The 18319-nt window shown below is 68.2% G+C and overlaps 2 protein-coding genes across 3 annotated transcripts in view; one reads left to right on the top strand and one right to left on the bottom strand.

Moving 5' to 3' along the window:
• The window catches only part of LOC136000424 (dynactin subunit 2-like), a 35325-nt gene that overhangs the window by 2686 nt on the left and 14320 nt on the right, over positions 1–18319 (bottom strand). The window contains exons 1-2 of one of the 2 annotated variants that reach the window (XM_065654210.1): positions 2249–2446; positions 1709–1777 (exon numbers count right to left, since the gene is read on the bottom strand). The exons of the other annotated variant lie outside the window; for it this stretch is intronic. Of the exons in view, the coding sequence (XP_065510282.1) occupies positions 1709–1777; positions 2249–2284 (105 nt within the window). The 5' untranslated portion in view covers positions 2285–2446. Of the gene's footprint in view, positions 1–1708; positions 1778–2248; positions 2447–18319 lie in introns of those variants that run through there. 2 annotated transcript variants of the gene reach the window in all.
• On the top strand, positions 157–17612 carry KIF5A (kinesin family member 5A). Its single transcript, XM_065654205.1, has 30 exons — positions 157–175; positions 3783–3916; positions 5221–5308; positions 5708–5781; positions 5873–5977; positions 6065–6113; positions 6232–6287; positions 6393–6480; positions 6949–7073; positions 7314–7418; positions 7502–7650; positions 8287–8435; positions 8549–8766; positions 8874–8942; positions 9250–9456; positions 10071–10217; positions 11371–11559; positions 12088–12205; positions 12496–12563; positions 13008–13114; positions 13422–13523; positions 13607–13667; positions 13756–13827; positions 14168–14272; positions 15186–15411; positions 16519–16633; positions 16972–17042; positions 17151–17178; positions 17261–17353; positions 17536–17612. Exons 2-29 carry the CDS (start codon positions 3788–3790, stop codon positions 17337–17339), a joined length of 3099 nt encoding a protein of 1032 aa, XP_065510277.1. The 5' UTR covers positions 157–175; positions 3783–3787; the 3' UTR covers positions 17340–17353; positions 17536–17612.

Genomic DNA, 18319 nt, shown 5'->3' on the forward strand with positions numbered 1-18319 from the left:
GGCTTGTCTGGGACATGGCACGTCCCCAAGGGGACATCGTCCCCAAGGGACCGGTGGGGTCATCAGCCCCTCCAGGGTGACACCCCCGAGGTTTGACACCCCACGACCAGCCGGGGGGGCCTGACCTGCACCCAAAGGACCCCCCCACCCCGCAGCCCCTCTCCGTCCCCAGCATGGTTTTGGGGAGCCCTGGCGCACTGCATGGGGACAAAAAGGGGGTGACAGCGGCGGTGGGGCCGCCCGGCTTGTGGGGGCAGCGGTTCTGGGGCTCTTACCAGCTCCTTGTGTTTCCCAGAGGTGAGAAAATTAGGAGGAAATTGGGGGAGAAAGAGACAAAAACGGCGTTAGAAGGTTCGTCCCACGTGTGGGGATGTCACCCATGTCCTCGGGTGGCCCCGGGATGGCGTGGGGGGGGACCACAACGGGGGGGCTGCCAGCACAGGGACAAAGCAGCACTGGGGACAGCTGGACCCCCCCCAGCACCCCAGGACACCTGGGGACACCTGGGGGCACCATGGGGGGGGTCACAGTGTCCAGAGGACGCGCAGGAGGATGCGGCCGCAGCTGGGGGGTGACACAGCTGGGCCCCCCCCATAACCAGCTTTTCTTTTCCCCCGGGAGGGGGGGGTTAAGCAGAGCCTGGGCCCCCCCGGAGCAGCCCCAATGTCCCCAGACCTCCCGGGGTGGGAGGAGACATTGTGGGGGGACAAAACCGCGATATCCATCACTGGGGGGGGCACAGGCAGCAGGGACGGGGGGCTCAGCGCAGCCCTCTCCCCCCGCCACGGCGGGTGACCCACAGCCAGGACAGGGGGACACGGTGACAAGTGGTGGCTCTGGACCCCGCCCTGCATGCAAAAGTCCTCCCAAAACCAGCATGCGGAACCAGAACGGGCCTTACTTGTGCAAACTAGTGTCCGGGGGGGGGCAAAGCGGGGAGGGGGAAATGCAGGTCAGTCCAGTGCCAGCAACACAACCAGGAGGTGACAGCAATTAACCCCCCCCAACACCAATTACCCAGCAATTAACCCCCCCCCAACCAATTATCCAGCAATTAAACCCCCAACAACTAATTATCCAGCAATTAAAACCCCCAACAACCAATTATCTCTTGCACCCCAGGCTGCATGGGGCAGGGGGGGGCACTGCTTGATGCTTGGGGACACTGTTTCAGTGTCACCAAGGCCTGATGGGGGGGCAACTTTGGGGTGAAAACATCCCGTTTCAGTCCATCCCGCTGCCCCAGCTCTCACCAGGGGTCGCTGCGCCCCTCGCTCAGAACTGGGGGGCACACAGGGTTGGTGTGACCATGTCACCACGTGGGGCACCCGCGTCCCCCCCAGACGCTGGTGGCACCGTGGGGACAAGCCGGGTCTTTCCCCCGGGCTCCCCCCCATCACCGGCAGAGCTGGGGGGGTCACCACACAACCCCCCCGGCCCCCCCGCAATGTCACCCCTTGTGCCGTGCCAGCCTTGGGGACACGTCCCCAGGGTCACCCCCACGACCTGGGCACGATGGGGCTGGTCTGTGGGACCCCAACTCCACTTTGGGGGGGTGACCCCCCCCAGCAGCCCCCCCTCCTTGTCCCCCATGCGCTGCCAGCCCGGGGACAGGGGACACGGGACTGTGGGGACAGGAGCTGTTCCCCGGTCCCGCTGCGGGACGGGGGGGACGGGGCGGTTGGTGGCCCCCCCGGTGAGGCCTCACCGCCTCGAACTCGGCCTGGTCGTCCTCGGGGAGGTCGCTGGTCTCGTAGACGTCGGGTTCGTTCCTGGCCTTGGGGACAAAAGGTGACACCCCCACTCTATTCATCACCCATTTATCATCAAATACCTGCAAACCGCCCCCAAAAAAAGCTCTGGACGCCCGCAGCAGCCACCGCCCCCCGCCCAGACCCCGTGTCCCTCTGGACACCCATGATGCGCTCTGACACCCCGGGGACCCCCCACACCCCAAACACCCCCCACACCCCAAACACCCCCCGGACACCCCAAACACCCCCCACACCCCAAACACCCCCCGGACACCCCAAACACCCCCCGACACCCCAAACACCCCCCGGACACCCCAAACACCCCCCACACCCCAAACACCCCCCACACCCCAAACGCCTCCGATCCCCCCCAGGGCCCTCCCAACACCTGCTATTCCCGACACCCCCAAGCCCCCCCAGTTACTGACCCAGCCCCCCCGACCCCCTCTGACCCCCCCTCGTTCTCCCCAAGACCCTCCCGACCCCCCACTCACAATGCCGGGCAGGTCGGCGTATTTGGGGTCGGCCATGGCCAGGGGGCGGTAACGGGGCCGGTAACGGGAGAGGGGTAAGAGGTGGGACGGCGGCGGGGGGCGGTAACGGGGAGGCAGCAGCGGGCCTGGTAAGGGCACAGTCGGTACTGGGGGTCGGTAACGGGGGTCGGTAACGGGGGTCGGTAACGGGAGCCCGGAGGCGCCGCCGGGTCCGCGCGGGTCTCGCGAGAGCACCGGGAGGGGCGGGGCCGGCGCGGGGGCGGGGCCGGCGCGGGGGCGGGGCCGGCGCGGGGGCGGGGCCGGCGCGGGGAGGGCGCGGCGGGAAAACGCGGGGAGGGCACGAGCGTGGGGGGACACGGGCTGGGTGACACGGGGGGGGACACACGGGTTCGGTCGCACGGGGGGGACACGGGCTGGGTGACACGGGGGGACACACGGGTTCGGTCGCACGGGGGGGACACGGGCTGGGTGACACGGGGGGGACACACGTGTTCGGTCGCACGGGGGGGACACGGGCTGGGTGACACGGGGGGGGACACACGGGTTCGGTCGCACGGGGGCCGTCCCCTCTCTCCCGTGGGAGTGTCCCCGGGGTGAGCTCCGCGCAGGCACCCCGGCGTGTTTTGGGGGGGTCACGGGAGGAGGGGCTCGGTGGCCCCTGACTGCGCGTCCCTGCCCCCCCCAGGCTGGGCAGGGCCGCCGAGGACACGGCGCGGGGGGCGGGATGAGTCAGGACTGCTGGCTGCCCGGGTGGGGGAGGGGACTTGAGAGGGAGGGGGAGGGGAACTGGCCCTGCGCCGACCCCCCCCTAGCCGGGACAGGGTCGTTACCCTCTTGTCCCCCCCACCCCCGCAATGAATCAGCAGTTTGGGGGGACGGTTCCCACCGCCGGGCGGCCCCCGCACCCTCCATCTCCGTCCACCTTAAGAGCGGCGGGCAGCTCCACCTTAACACGGAGGTGGGGTGTGTGTGCGTGCGGGGGGCGGCCTCTCCCCCCCCTCAGCCGGTACCGGGGCTGCAGTGGCGACAGCAGCGCGGTCACTGGAGCAGGGGGCAGCAGGAGCGCTGCGGAGCATCCCCCCCCCGCGGCGCCGCCCTCCCTCCCGCATCCTGCATCCCTGAGAGCATCCTGCGTCCCTGGGTACCACCCGGCATCTCTGGGCAGCACCCTGCATCCCTGAGAGCGTCCTGCATCTCTGGGTACCACCCGGCATCTCTGGGCAGCATCCTGCATCCCTGAGAGCATCTTGTGTGCCTGGGTACCATTCAGCATCTCTGGGCAGCATCCTGCATCTCTGAGCAGCATCCTGCATCCTTGGGTACCACCCAGCATCCCTGGGTATCACCTGACACCTCTGGGCAGCGTCCTGCATCCCTGAGCATCATCCCGCATCCCTGGGTACCGCTTGACCCTTAGGTTGCCAGAAGCATCCTCGGGTACCACCTGCATCCCCGGGTGACACCCCACAATCTCAGGTACCCTTGGGCCTCTCCAGCCGCTCCCCAAACTCTTCTCGCTGCTTCCCCGGCCCCCCCAAAATGGCCGAGCCCAGCACCGAGTGCAGCATCAAGGTCCTGTGCCGGTTCCGGCCCCTCAACCAGGCCGAGATCCTGCGGGGGGACAAGTTCCTGCCCGTCTTCCAGGGCGACGACAGCGTCGTGGTGGGGGTGAGTGCAGAGGGGGGCACGGGGACCCCCCCCCAAATCTCGGGGATGGTGGGGGGGAAGAGCCGTGTTGAGGGATAACAGGCATGGGGGGGTGACAGTCAATTGGGGGGGCACGGCCTGTTTTGGGGGGGATCACTTGGGTGTGGCCGGTAGCTCCCCTGTGCCCCCCGGGGCGTTTCCCCTGCCCTCCCCCCGCATGCCCCTCCCTTACCGCCCCCCCCATTCCTTTTCTAAGGATCCTCCCAGTTTCCGCCAGTCTGGCCCAGTGCCGGGGTGGGGGGTGTTGTTTACAATGAGCGGAGACGCCCTGACCCCCGGGGGGGCCGCGATCGGGCCCCGGGGCGGGGGGATGTTTGCCGCAGATCCTGCCCCCACCCCCCCCCCCAACTGCAGCCCGGCCCTTTGTTAAGGGGTGAAGCTGGGGGGGGCTCAGGGAGTGCAACCAAGCCCCCTAATATAACGCCCCCCCCAGACACCACCTTGCACGGGGTCGGGTTTCGGGGGCTTCTCCTGCACGCGGGGCCCCGCCCGGCCTAGACCTCCCCGCTCGTGATGGGGGGGAGCCCGGGGAAGGTGCGGGGGTCCTTGGGGTGGGGGGGTAGCGAGGCGGGGGGTGCTCCGTGGGTGGCGTCGTGTCGCTGTGCGGTGGTGCCGGCGCAATGCGGGGTGTTGCGGGGGGAGTGCGCGTGGGGTGAGGGGGTGTGAGTGGGGGGGGTCGCGAGTGGGGGGGTGCGTGGGGCGGGATTGCGTGGGGTGGGAGGTTCTGCGGGGGATGGGGGGTGCGCGGGGCGGGGGTGCGATTGTGCCTGCGCCGTCGCTGCGGCGGTTGCGGGAGGGGGGGGGCGTTGCTGTCGCCGCCTGTCCCCGTGTGTCCCCCTGTCCGTGTGTCCCCGTGTCCCGCTGTCCCCGCGGTGGCTGCGGCGGTTCAGCACCGGGGCCTGGACAGCTCCCGGGGGGAGGGTCGGGGGGGGGGGGGTCTATGGGGGGGCTGAGAGGGTCTGTGGGAATTTATGGGGGGCTATGAGGGGCTATGGGGGTCTGGGGGAGGCTGGGGGTCTCTGGGTGGGGGGACAGGGGTCTCCGGGCATGGGGGTCTGTGGGGCTTTCGGGAGGGGCTGGCGAGGGTACGATGGGATCAGAGCTGTGTGAGACCCCCCCACCCTGCAACCCCCACCTCCCTTACTGGGATTCACTGGAACTTACTGGTCCCCCCACGCCCTGAGGCTGCCACAACCCCCAGCACCTTGCAGGGGGGTCTCTCCTGGCCTCTGACCCCCCCTTGTCTTGTGTCCCCCCCCGCCCAGGGCAAACCCTATGTCTTCGACCGCGTCTTCCCCCCCAACACCACGCAGGAGCAGGTTTATCATGCCTGCGCCATGCAGATCGTCAAGGGTGAGGGTTTGGGGGGGGCCTGGGGGGGCAGAGCTGGGAGACTCCCCCCGCTGGGACCCCCAGATCCCTGGGGACATTGGAGGGTGCTGGGAGGTGACAGGGGCAACTTGGGGGGTGACCCTGGCAGGGGGAGATGGGGGGTGTCCAGGAGGTCTTGGGGGTCCCTGTAGAATTTTTTTTTTTTTGGGTGGGGGGAGTCACTGCAATCTCCAGGGGTTCTGAGGGGGTCTGTGAGGTCTCAAGGGTCCTTGGGGGGGGGGTCTCGAAGGTGACCTCAGGTGACTTGGGGGGGGGGTCAGGGAGTCCTCGGGGATCCCTGGGGGTTTGGGGGGGTCCTGGGGTGTCTCTCTGGGTTTGGGGGGCCCTGGGGGTCCCTGCCCACCCTCACCCACCCCCTAGATGTGCTGGCCGGGTACAACGGGACCATCTTTGCCTACGGGCAGACGTCGTCAGGCAAGACCCACACCATGGAGGTGAGGGGGCCAGGGGGGTTTTGTGGGGGGGCAGCACCCCCTGGGTCCTGGCACCCCGCTGGGTGCTCACCCCCCCTCCACACCCCCCCAGGGCAAACTGCATGACCCGCAGCAGATGGGCATCATCCCCCGCATCGCCCAGGACATCTTCAACCACATCTACTCCATGGACGAGAACCTGGAGTTCCACATCAAGGTGGGGACTGGGAGGTGTGGGAGGTGGGGTCCTGACCCCCCCCACACACCCTGACACCCCCCTCCCTTCCCAATTCCCTCTTGACAGGTTTCTTACTTTGAAATTTATCTGGACAAGATCCGGGACCTGCTGGACAGTGAGTGGGGGGATACTGGGAGACGCTGGGTGGGTCCTGGGGAGCACTGGGAAGCACTGGGAGCTTCTAGGGCATTTGGGGGGGGTCCCAGCCCCCTCACCCCGTGTTCACCCCCAAGTGACCAAGACCAACCTGTCGGTGCACGAGGACAAGAACCGTGTTCCCTACGTCAAGGTGAGGAGGGAACCGCAGGGTCCCTTGTTTTGGGACACACACACACACCCCAAGGGACACCCCCCGAGGGGACCTGGGGTCTTACCGCCCCCCCCACCCCCCCAGGGCTGCACCGAGCGCTTCGTCTCCAGCCCTGAAGAGATTCTGGATGTCATCGACGAGGGGAAGTCCAACCGGCATGTGGCTGTCACCAGTGAGCTCCTGGGGACACGGGGGGGGACATGGCGGGGGCAGGGATGTGGGGGTGCGGGGCTGGGGGGTGGTGGGCCCTGCTGTGCACCTGGGGGGGTGCCTGGGCTGGGATTGGGGTCCCTGGGGTGCTGGGGGACCTGGAGGGGTCCTTGGGGTGCCATGGGGGTTCCTGGGGTGTTGTGGGGGTCATTAGGGTATTCTGGGGGTTCCTGGGGTGCTGTGGGGTCATTGGGACAACATGGGGGTTCTTGGGGTGCTCTATAGGGTCCCTGGGACATTATGGGGGTCTCTGGGGTGCTGGAGGATCCCTGGGGTGCCATGGGGGTCCTTGGGGTTCTATAGTGTCCCTGAGGTGCTGTGGGGGATCCCTGGGGACACTGTGGGGTCTGTGGGGTGCTGGGGAGGTCCCAGGGGGTTTGGGGGGCTCCTGGGGGGGTCCCGGGGTGTGCAGCCTCTCCCCATCCTGCAGACATGAACGAGCACAGCTCCCGCAGCCACAGCATCTTCCTCATCAACATCAAGCAGGAGAACGTGGAGACGGAGCAGAAGCTCAGCGGGAAGCTCTACCTGGTGGATCTGGCGGGGAGCGAGAAGGTCGGGGGGACCCCCAAACCGGGGGGGCTGGGATAAGGGGGTCTTTGGGGGACCCTGGGCTGGGGGATGTGGGACTGGGGGGTCACGGGGGGTCTTTGAATGAAGAGGCTCTGGATTTGGGGTCTACTGGCTGGTGGCATCCTTGGGTTTGGGGGTCTCGGGGGGTGTCCCTGGGCTGGAGGTGTCCCCAGGGTAGGGGTGTCCCCACAGGGTGGTCTCTGATCTGCCCACCCCCCCCAGGTCAGCAAGACGGGGGCTGAGGGCGCCGTGTTGGACGAGGCCAAGAACATCAACAAGTCGCTCTCGGCATTGGGCAACGTCATCTCAGCGCTGGCCGAGGGCACGGTGAGTGTCCCCTCTGCCCGCCCCGGGGTGCCTGGCGCTGGGGAACACCCCGCTGAGCCCCCCCGTGTCCCCTCCCCCTGCAGAAGGCGTACGTGCCGTACCGGGACAGCAAGATGACGCGGATCCTGCAGGACTCGCTGGGGGGGAACTGCCGCACCACCATGTTCATCTGCTGCTCCCCCTCCAGCTACAACGACGCCGAGACCAAGTCCACCCTCATGTTCGGGCAGAGGTAGGGGGGCCGGGGGGGTCGGGGTGCCCCTGCGCCCTTCTGCACCTCAGCTGCACCCCAACTGCACCCTGTGCACCCCAACTGCATCCCATGCACCCTTATGCACCCACTGAACCCCAGCTGCACCCCAACTGCACCCCATGCACCCATTGCACCTCCACTGCACCCTTATGCACCCCATACACCCATTGTACCCCAGCTGTACCCTGTGCACCCCAGCTGCATCCCATGCACCCGTTGCACCCCAACTATACCCTAACAGCATCCCATGCACCCCAACAGCCACCCTCAACTGCACCCCAAATGTACCCCATGCACCCCAACAACATCCATTGCACTCCAGCTAAACCCCATGGACCCAATGCACCCCAGTTTCACCCCAACTGCACCCACTGTGCCCCAAGAGCATCCGTTGCACCCCAGCTACACACCATGGACCTGTTGCACTCAACTGCACCCCAATTTCACCCCAACTGCACCCCATGCATCACGACAACCCTGCTCCCCCCACATTGAACATTTCCCATGGTGGGGGCTGCACCGGGGGGTCCCAAGCCCTGGGTCACTCTGATGGGCACATCAGGAGGGGTCCCTGCAAAGCGGGGGTTGTGGTTGAGGGGTCCCCCCTCAATCCAGGGCCAAGACCATCAAGAACACGGCATCCGTGAACCTGGAGCTGACGGCCGAGCAGTGGAAGAAGAAGTACGAGAAGGAGAAAGAGAAGAACAAGGCGCTCAAGGAGACCATCGCCAGGCTGGAGGCTGAGCTGAGCCGCTGGCGGAGCGGTGAGGGGGGACCCCGGCATCCGGGAGGGGACCCCGGCATCCGGGAGGGGACCCCATCCCCCCCCAACCCACAGCATCAGCACTGGATGGAGAAACTGAGGCACCGTCCCCAGGGGAGGCCGTGCCAGAGACGGAGCAGCTGAGCGGGGCCGAGGAGGAGGCCGGGACGGGCGAGGGGACGGGCGAGGGGACAGGGACGGGGACGGGACCCTCCGGTGACACCCCCCTCGATGACAACAACGGCTCTTCCATCGTCATCCGCATCTCGGAGGAGGAGCGGCGCAAGTACGAGGAGGAGATCCGCAAGCTCTACAAGCAGCTGGATGACAAGGTGGGGACCCCCCGCCTCAAGTTCCCCCCCTTCCTGAGGGTCCCATCGAGACCTGCTGGGACCCCCCAGGACCCTGAGACTCTCTCTTCACCCCCCACCCCGCCCAGGATGACGAGATCAACCAGCAGAGCCAAATCATGGAGAAGCTCAAGCAGCAGATGCTGGACCAGGAGGAGGTGAGGGGCCCCCCTGTCCCCACCCCCCAGGCCCCATGGCCCCCCACCTCCGAATGAACCCCAGAACCTCACCCTGCTGGGACCCCCACCCTGACCTCCTGGGATCCCTTGGGACTCCTAACCTGACCCCTTGGGACCTCTTGGGACCCCTGGGGACCCCTCCGGAACCCCCCACCCTGCTGACCCTCTGGGACCCCTCTGGGACCCCTTGAGACCCCCATCCTGACTCCCTCCCCCCACCCTGACCTCTTGGGACCCCTGGTCCCTTCCCTGGGCCCCCCGCCCCTGAGCCTTTGGGCGCCCGCAGGTGCTGGCGGCGGCGCGGGGGGGCGGGGATGCGGCGCGGCGGGAGCTGGCCACCCTGCGAGCCGAGCACGGGGCGGCGCGCGCCGAGGTGGCCGAGGTGCTGGCGGCGCTGGAGGAGCTGGCGCGCAGCTACGACCGCAAAGCGCAGGAGGCCGAGGACACCGGGCGCCATAACCGCCGCCTGGCCGACGAGCTGGCCCGCACCGAGGTGACCCCCAAAACCCCCCCCGGTGGGGATTCCCCAGGGTACCCCGCTGGGAACCGCAATGGGCACCCAACGGGGGTCCCTATGGGAACACAATGGGCACCCAACTGGAGCCCTCCTGGGACCCCCAAAGCAAGTCCTTGACTGGGAACTTCACTGGGACCTTACTGGGATCAGCGAAGTGTCTCTGCAACTGGGAACCCCACTGGGACCTTACTGGGAACCGCAATTTCCAACCCAGTTGGGATTTCTACTGGGGAGCCCACTGGGACCCCCGAAGTGTCTCTGCAACTGGGACCCCCATTGGGAACTCCCATGGGCACCCAACTGGGATCCCTACTCAGATCACCACTGGGACCCCCAGAGTGTCTCCTCAACTGGAAGCACAAAGAGGGGGACCCCCACCCCTCAAACCACACCCCAGAGAGCAAATCCCCCAAGCCAGAAAAGAGACACCCCCCCCAAACCAGACCCCAAACTGGGAAACTCCCCTTGAACTGGGATGCCAGACTGGGTGCTCCAGGGGGACTGAGAGCGGGATCTCGGGGTGCGGGGGGTTGCTGTGGGGTTGCTGTGGGGGCATGTGGGGGCTTGGGGGCTCAGGTCCCCCCCCGCAGGCCACGACGCTGTCGCTGGAGTCGGAGCTGGCGCGGGTGCGGGAGCTGGGGGGGCAGCAGCGGCGCCGCGCGGCCGAGGTGCTCAACGGGCTGATGCGCGACCTGAGCGAGTTCAGCCTCATCGTGGGCAACGGCGAGATCAAGCTGGTGAGGGGGTGCGGGGGGCCCGACCCACACGTGTGCCGTGCCCGTGCTGTCCCCATGTCATGCCCGTGCTGTCCCCATGTCATGCCCGTGCTGTCCCTTTTTCATGCCCGTGCTGTCCCCATGTTGTGCCCGTGCTGTCCCCATGTTGTGCCCGTGCTGTCCCCTTGTCGTGCCCGTGCTGTCCCTTTTTCATGCCTGTGCTGTCCCTTTGTCGTGCCCGTGCTGTCCCCATGTTGTGCCCGTGCTGTCCCTTTTTCGTGCCCGTGCTGTCCCTTTGTCGTGCCCGTGCTGTCCCCATGTTGTGCCCGTGCTGTCCCTTTTTCGTGCCCGTGCTGTCCCTTTGTCGTGCCCGTGCTGTCCCCATCTTGTGCCCGTGCTGTCCCCTTGTCGTGCCCGTGCTGTCCCCATGTCGTGCCCGTGCTGTCCCTTTTTCATGCCCGTGCTGTCCCTTTTTCATGCCCGTGCTGTCCCTTTGTCATGCCCGTGCTGTCCCCTTGTCGTGCCCGTGCTGTCCCTTTTTCATGCCCGTGCTGTCCCTTTGTCGTGCCCGTGCTGTCCCTTTTTCGTGCCTGTGCTGTCCCTTTGTCGTGCCCGTGCTGTCCCCATGTTGTGCCCGTGCTGTCCCCTTGTCGTGCCCGTGCTGTCCCTTTTTCGTGCCTGTGCTGTCCCTTTGTCGTGCCCGTGCTGTCCCCATGTTGTGCCCGTGCTGTCCCCTTGTCGTGCCCGTGCTGTCCCCATGTCGTGCCCGTGCTGTCCCCTTGTCATGCCCGTGCTGTCCCCATGTCGTGCCCGTGCTGTCCCTTTGTCATGCCCGTGCTGTCCCCATGTCGTGCCCGTGCTGTCCCCATGTGCGGCACACGCTTGTGCCACACTGTGCCCTTGCCGTGCCCATGTGTGCGCCATGCCCATTCCATGCCATACCCGTGTGCCATACCTGTGCGTGGTATGTACCACAACATGCCATGACCCTGTCATGTCACACCACGCCATGTCACACTATGCCATGTCACACCACACCATGCCTTGCCATGACCATGCCACGCTACACCACGCTGTGCCACGCCACAACGTGCCATGCCACGCAACGCCACATCATGCCCATGCCATGTCACACCACGTCGTGTCACACTGACCCGCCTGCCGTCCCCGGCAGCCCGTGGAGGTGAGCGGGGCCATCGAGGAGGAGTTCACGGTCGCCCGGCTCTACATCAGCAAGATCAAGTCGGAGGTGAAGTCGGTGGTGAAGCGGTGCCGGCAGCTGGAGAACCTGCAGGTGGAATGTCACCGCAAGATGGAGGTGACCGGCCGCGAGCTGTCCTCCTGCCAGCTCCTCATCTCCCAGGTGCGCTGCGGACAGGGACAGACCCTGTGGCTGCCACCACCAGCCACCTCACGGGAGTGACACCACTACGGTGGTGACCACAAGGTTTTGTGGCCCCGTGGTGTGGTGGTCCTGGGATTTGATGACCTCAGGGTTTGGTGACCCTGGGGTTTGGTGACCCTGGGGTTTAGTGTCCCTGGAGTTTTGTGGCTCATGGTCTGGTGGCCTTGGGGTATGACAACCTCAGGGTTTGTTAGCCCCAGGGTTCAGTGTCCCCAGGGTTTGGTGTCCCCAGGGTTAGGTGACTCTGAGGTTTGATGTCCCCATGGTTTGGTGTCCCTGAGGTTGGGTGACCCCATGGTTTGGTGACCCCATGGTTTGGTGTCCCTGAGGTTTGGTGACCCCATGGTTTGGTGTCCCCGTGGATTGGTGTCCCCGTGGTTGTCCCCATGGTTTGGTGTCCCCATGGCTTGGTGTCCCCGGGGGTGTTGTGGGGGGTGGTGGCACGTGTCCCTGGGCAGGGGACAGCGACTGAGGCGGGTCCCGCAGCACGAGGCCAAGATCCGCTCGCTGACCGAGTACATGGCGACGGTGGAGCTGAGGAAGCGGCAGCTGGAGGAGTCGCACGACGCCCTGAGCGAGGAGCTGGCGCGGCTGCAGGCCCAGGGTGGGGGGCTCAGGGGGGCTGGGGGGCTCAGGGGGGTGAGCGTCCAGCAGAACTTGGGGGGCTCGGGGAGGCTCGGGGGGGTGAGTGTCCAGCAGAACTTGGGGGGCTCAGGGAGGCTGGGGGCCTCGTGGGAGCAAGGTGGGGATCAGGAGGATGAGTATCCAGCAGAACGTGGGGGGCTCAGGGGGATGAGAGCCCTGCAGAACTTGGGGGGCTCAGCGGGTTGGGGCGGTCACAGTGAGACTTGGGGGGTCCCCAGGGGTCCCCCCAACGTGAGCTCCACCCCACAGAGACGGCGCAGGGGGAGGCGCGGAAGGAGGGGGAGCAGGATGAGACCCCCGACACGGCCGAGGTCAAGGTGAGGGGGGACTGGGGGGGCAGGGCACCCCCGGGGGGCACTGGGGGGCTTTGGGGTCCCTGAAGGGTGTAGGGGGCCCAGGGGGGGATTTTGGGGCCCTTATGGCAGGTGGGGTGTCCTGGGGGTGGGGTGGGGGTCCCAGGGGAGTCTGGGGGTCCCTGGGAGGTGTTGGTGCCCCCAGGGGGTTATGGGGACCCTGGGGGAAGGTTTGGGGTCCCTGAGGGGTGCTGGGATCCCCAGGAGGTTATCGGGGACCCCAGGGGAGTGTGGGATCCCCTGGGGGTGCTGGCATCCCTGGGGAGTCTGGGGGACCTGAGGGGGGTTTGGGGTCCCCAGGGGGGGTTGGGGACCCAGGGGAGGTTTGGCGTCCCTGGGGGCGTTTTGGGGACCCCAAGGGGGTTTTTGGGACCCCGGGGGGGGTTGGGGTGCTGAGGGGGGGCGCAGGCGCTGGCGCTGCAGCTGGAGAGCCAGCGTGAGGCGCAGCACAAGCAGCTGACGCGGCTGCGGGACGAGGTCAACGCGCGGCAGAAAACCATCGACGAGCTGCGGGAGTGAGTGGCCTTGACCTTGACCTTGACCCTGACCCTGACCCTGACCCTGAGCCCAGCCCTGACTCCAGCCCCAGCCCTGTCGCCAACCCAGAAACCGTTCTCGTCCCCATCCTTGACCCTGACCCCATCCTTGACCTTGACCTCAACCTTGACCCTGTTCCCATCCCCAACCCCAGGTACCGCCATCCCCATCACTGACCTTGACCTCAAGCCTGACCCCATCCCTGACCTTTACCCTGTCCCCGGATGCCCCCGCGGGTCCGTCCGTCCCCCTGACTGCCTGTCTGTCCGTCCGTCCGTCCCGCAGCCTGAACCAGAAGCTGGAGCTGGAGCTGGAGAAGCTGCGGGGCGAGCACGAGGCGCTGCGGGGGGAGGAGCGCGCCAAGGCCGCCCGCCTGCAGGAGCTCACGTGAGCCCCCCCGGGGGTCCCCCGCACCCCGACACCCCCCAGACACCCCCCACCTTGGGGTCACCCCCCCGTGTTCCCCCCAGATTCCTTCATGAGCGCCACGAACAGTCCAAGCAGGACCTGAAGGGGCTGGAGGAGACTGTGGTAGGTGGGGGGAGGGTTTGGGGGGGGCTGGGGAGGTCTGGGGGGGTTTGGGGGTCGCTGTGCACCCCCTCACCTCCGCCCCCCCCAGGCCCGTGAACTCCAGACCCTCCACAACCTGCGCAAGCTGTTTGTTCAAGACGTCACAACTCGAGTCAAGAAAGTGAGGGGAGGGGGCAAAATGGGGGGGCAAAGAGGGGGTTAAAAATTTGGGGAGTCCCATTGGGGGTGTCCCAGCCTGGGGGTCCCAGTCTGGGGGGGGAGTCCCATCTTGGGCATCGCGGGGGCGGGCTGGCTCAGGTTGGGGGGTCTCGGGGGGGGGTCTCAGGGAAGTATCATGGGGGGGGTGCGAGCTGGGTTTGGGGGTGGCGGGGCAGGTTAAGGGGGATGATCAGCGGTTGGGAGGAGCTGTGCCGGGTCGGGGGGGCCATGGCGGGTCGGGGGCGGCTGTGCAGTGCCGGGGGGGCCGTCCCGGCGGGGGGTCCCTCCATGCCCTCCCGCAGAGCGCAGAGCTGGAGCCCGAGGACAGTGGGGGGCTGCACTCCCAGAAGCAGAAGATTTCCTTTCTTGAGAACAACCTGGAGCAGCTTACAAAGGTTCACAAACAGGTGGGCGGGGAGGGCACAAGGGGGGGTCACCACCCCGGTACCCCCCCAGGCCCCCCCACTCCGTCACCCCACTCCAGCCCCCCTGTATTGCAAGCCCCCCTTGCTTTCCTGTCCCCTCCCGCTCCATCCCGGTGTCCCCCCTGTGCAAAGCCCCCCCGTGGGGGTGGCATGGCCGGGGGGGGCACACGCTGATGCCCACTCTATTGCCCCCCCCTCTGCCTCCTCCCTAGCTGGATCTCTGGGTATCCAAGGTACTGCCACCCCCCCACAGCACCCACACAGGACACGCGTGGGGGGCCCCCCACTCTGCCCCCCCGAGGGAGGACACTTGTGGGGCAGGGGGACTGACCCTCCCAAGTCCCCTCTTCCCCGGCCCCCCCAGTTTTGCGGTGGCGGGGAGCACTGCCCTGACCTCCAGCACTTTCCTGCCCCCCCCCCACCTGCTGCCCCCCCCGCCTGGCTGTGGTGCTCCCGCCACTTGCTCCCTCCCCCCAGCTCAGCTTCAGCCTCACTGCTGCATGTGGCTGCGGTGGCACCGCTGGGGGGGCCGGGACCCCCCCGGGGTGCTGCTCGGGGGGTTGAAAACCCCAATCGGGGGGTACCCAGGGGCTGCCGGGGGTGCCGGTTCCTATGGGTGCTGCTGGGTGCTGCGCACCGGGGGGTGCGGGAGCACACCCGGGGGAGTGCCAGGGGGGTGTCAGTGTCCCCCCCGCGGTGCTGACCCCCCGCAGCTGGTCCGTGCCAACGCAGACCTGCGCCGCGAGCTTCCCAAGCTGCAGAAATGGGCGCAGGCGGTGCCGGAGTGCTGGCTGCTGCCGGGCGCTGCGCACCGCGGGGTGCCGGGGCTGCACCGGGGGGTGCCGGGGCACACCCGGCGGGGTTTCAGAGTGTCCCCGTGCTGACCCCCCCGCAGCTGGTCCGTGACAATGCAGACCTGCGCTGCGAGCTTCCGAAGCTGGAGAAGCGGCTGCGCGCTACGGCTGGGCGCGTGCAGGCCCTGGAGGCGGCGCTGAGGGAGGCCAAGGAGGGCGCGCGCCTGGACAAGCGGCGCTACCAGCAGGAGGTGGAGCGGATCCGGGAGGCCGTGCGGGCCCGGGGGGGCGCCCGGGGGGCGCGGAGAGCGCACAGCGCGCACATCGGTACGGGGCGGGGGGACGGAGCGCACACCGGTACGGGGCGGGGGGACGGAGCGCACATCGGTACGGGATGGGGGGACGGAGCGCACACCGGTACGGGGCGGGGGGACGGAGCGCACATCGGTACGGGATGGGGGGAACGGGAGCGCACACCGGTACGGGATGGGGGGAACGGGAGCGCACACCGGTACGGGATGGGGGGAACGGGAGCGCACATCGGTACGGGATGGGGGGAACGGGAGCGCACATCGGTACGGGGCGGGGGAACGGAGCGCACATCGGTACCGGATGGGGGGAACGGGAGCGCACACCGGTACGGGGCGGGGGAACGGGAGCGCACACCGGTACGGGGCGGGGGGACGGAGCGCACACCGGTACGGGATGGGGGGAACGGGAGCGCACACCGGTACGGGGCGGGGGAACGGGAGCGCACACCGGTACGGGGCGGGGGGACGGAGCGCACACCGGTACGGGGCGGGGGGACGGGAGCGCACATCGGTACGGGATGGGGGGACGGAGCGCACATCGGTACGGGGCGGGGGGACGGGAGCGCACATCGGTACGGGATGGGGGGAACGGGAGCGCACACCGGTACGGGGCGGGGGAACGGAGCGCACACCGGTACGGGATGGGGGGAACGGGAGCGCACATCGGTACGGGATGGGGGGAACGGGAGCGCACATCGGTACGGGGCGGGGGGACGGAGCGCACATCGGTACGGGGCGGGGGGACGGGAGCGCACACCGGTACGGGATTGGGGGGAACACGGGGCGGGGAGCGGGCACCTGGGGTGCAGGGAGTAACAAACACATGGGGTGCACGGGGTGCGGGGGGACACAGGGACATGGGGTGCAGGGGGTGCAAAGGGTGCAGGGGGTAGCAAACACCGGGGGTGCAGGGGGTGCGAGCACAGGGATTTGGGGTGCAGGGTGGGCATAGGAATCTGGGGTGCGGGGAAACCAGCACTTGGGGTGCACGAGGTGGGGTGCAGCACCTGGCACTCCCTGCGGTGCTCATACAGGGGTGGGGGGCTGCACCCCGGGAGAGTTGAGGGTGCACGGGGTGCCAGCCAGCGCCCCTCACCCCCCCCGTGTGTGTCTCCCCCCCCAGCCAAGCCGGTGCGACCCGGGCAGGTGCCGGCGGTGTCACCCCCCGGGCTCAGCTATACCAACAGCCTCTTCCAGGGGTACCCCGCGGGGGGGGCCCTGCCCGGCCCCCAGGGCCTGTGAGTGCGGGGCGGGGCGGAGACTGGGGGGGCACAGGCGGGGAGATATGGGGGGATCCTGGGGGGATCCTGGGAGTGCAGGGGCAGGGTGCAGGGGGATGCTGGAGGAGAGGGGGGGGACATGGGGGCACAGAAGAGGGGGGCTGGGGGGTGCAGGGACTGGGGGGGCACAGGGTGTGGGGGGCTCACAGGGATTCTGGGGACAGGGCGGGGGGGGGCATGGGGTTTGTGGGGGGATGGAGGGGTGTGGGGAAGGGGGTGACCCCCCCTGCTGCCAGCAGTGCCTGGGGGGTGTCTCAAGGCCTCTGCCCCCCGCCATCCTCATATGCTCCCCCCAGCTTTGGCAGTGTCCCCACCACGCTCTCCAGCACCCCCCCGGACGTTTATCAGCAGCTCAACGTGGATAACGGTGAGGGGGGGGCCCTTGGGGGGTTATGGGGGGATCCCATTTGTGGGATGGGGGTGTGTGGGGAGGGTCCCGATCACACCCCCCTGGAGCTGCTGTTCTTTCTCGCAGGGAATGTGACAGACATCAACGACAACAGGTACGGGGGGGCTCAGCGGCTGGGGGGTCTCAGGGGTGGGGGGGCAGGACCGGGCTGACCCCCCGCCGTGTCCCCCCGCAAGGAGTGACCTGTCCTGCGCCTGCGAGGCCGAGGAGCAATCGCAGCTCTTCCCCCTGCGCCAGGAGACAGCGGCCAGCTAATGCCCCCCCCGCAGGTATCGGGGACCCCCCCAGCCCTCCCAGAGCCCCCCCCATCCCCTGGGTCCCCTAAGACCCCCATTGTGCCCCCAACACTCTGCAGTCCCCCCCAAATCCTTGGGTGCCCCCCAGAGCCCCCCATCCCTCGGGGACCCCCGCGGGGGGGTTGACACCCCCCAACTCTGTGTCCCCCCCACAGGTCCCGCCGGACCCGTCTCTGCTCGCATGTCCCGGTGTCACCTCCGTGTCCCACCCCGTGCTCGCCCCGTCCCACCCACGGCGAGGGGGGAACCCGTCCCCCGGATGGGGGGGGCTGCCTGCCCCCCTCCACGCCCCCCGGACCCCCCCACCCTCCAGGGGGGGCCCCGCCGGGGCTGGGGGTGCAGCGTGGGGGCCGCTTCGAGATGCCTTAAGCCGATACCTGGAGGAATGTCTGGACCCCCCCAAAAAAATACGGGTGTCCCCCCCCCGCCAAGTGGGATCAGCCCCCCCCTCCTTGCACCCCGCCCCGTCCCCACGCTTGACACTTCAGCTGTGCCCAGCCCCCCAGCTCCCCGGGACCTTCTGTGCCCCCCCACGCGTGTTTGGGGGGTCACTGGGGGTCCAGCGCCCCCCCGTGTGTTTGGGGAGGTCCCTCGGGGTCCGGCCCCCCCCTCCCCGTCCTCACCCTCCCCGCTCGACGCTGCATGTCCCGCCCCCCCCGGGGAGCGGCTCAATAAAGGTCAGAGATGCTGAGAGGAGTCGGGGGGAATTGGCGGCGGCGGGGGCGTGGCCGGGGGCGTGGCCAGGGCTGGGGGCGTGGCCAGGGTCGGGGGGCGCGGCCAGGGCGGGGGGCGTGGCCAGGGCCGGGGGGCGGGGCCGCCCCACGTTACCGCCGCAGCCTCAGTTTCCCCGGCTGGACCCCTATAGCGAACACACCGCACCCCTATAGCGAGCACATGGCAGCCTACAGCAAACGCCCGATCCCCTATAGGGGGCAAGTA

The sequence above is a fragment of the Caloenas nicobarica genome, chromosome 33 (assembly GCF_036013445.1).
Source record: "Caloenas nicobarica isolate bCalNic1 chromosome 33, bCalNic1.hap1, whole genome shotgun sequence".
NCBI lineage: Eukaryota > Metazoa > Chordata > Aves > Columbiformes > Columbidae > Caloenas > Caloenas nicobarica.

Bases quoted from the DNA above. Each gene is read 5' to 3' on its own strand.
- KIF5A (XM_065654205.1), top strand. From the start codon at position 3,788: ATGGCCGAGCCCAGCACCGAGTGCAGCATCAAGGTCCTGTGCCGGTTC. The intron at 5,782-5,872 runs GTGAGGGGGCCA...ACACCCCCCCAG, and splicing joins GCAAGACCCACACCATGGAG to GGCAAACTGCATGACCCGCA. The intron at 13,828-14,167 runs GTGAGGGGAGGG...GCCCTCCCGCAG, and splicing joins TCACAACTCGAGTCAAGAAA to AGCGCAGAGCTGGAGCCCGA.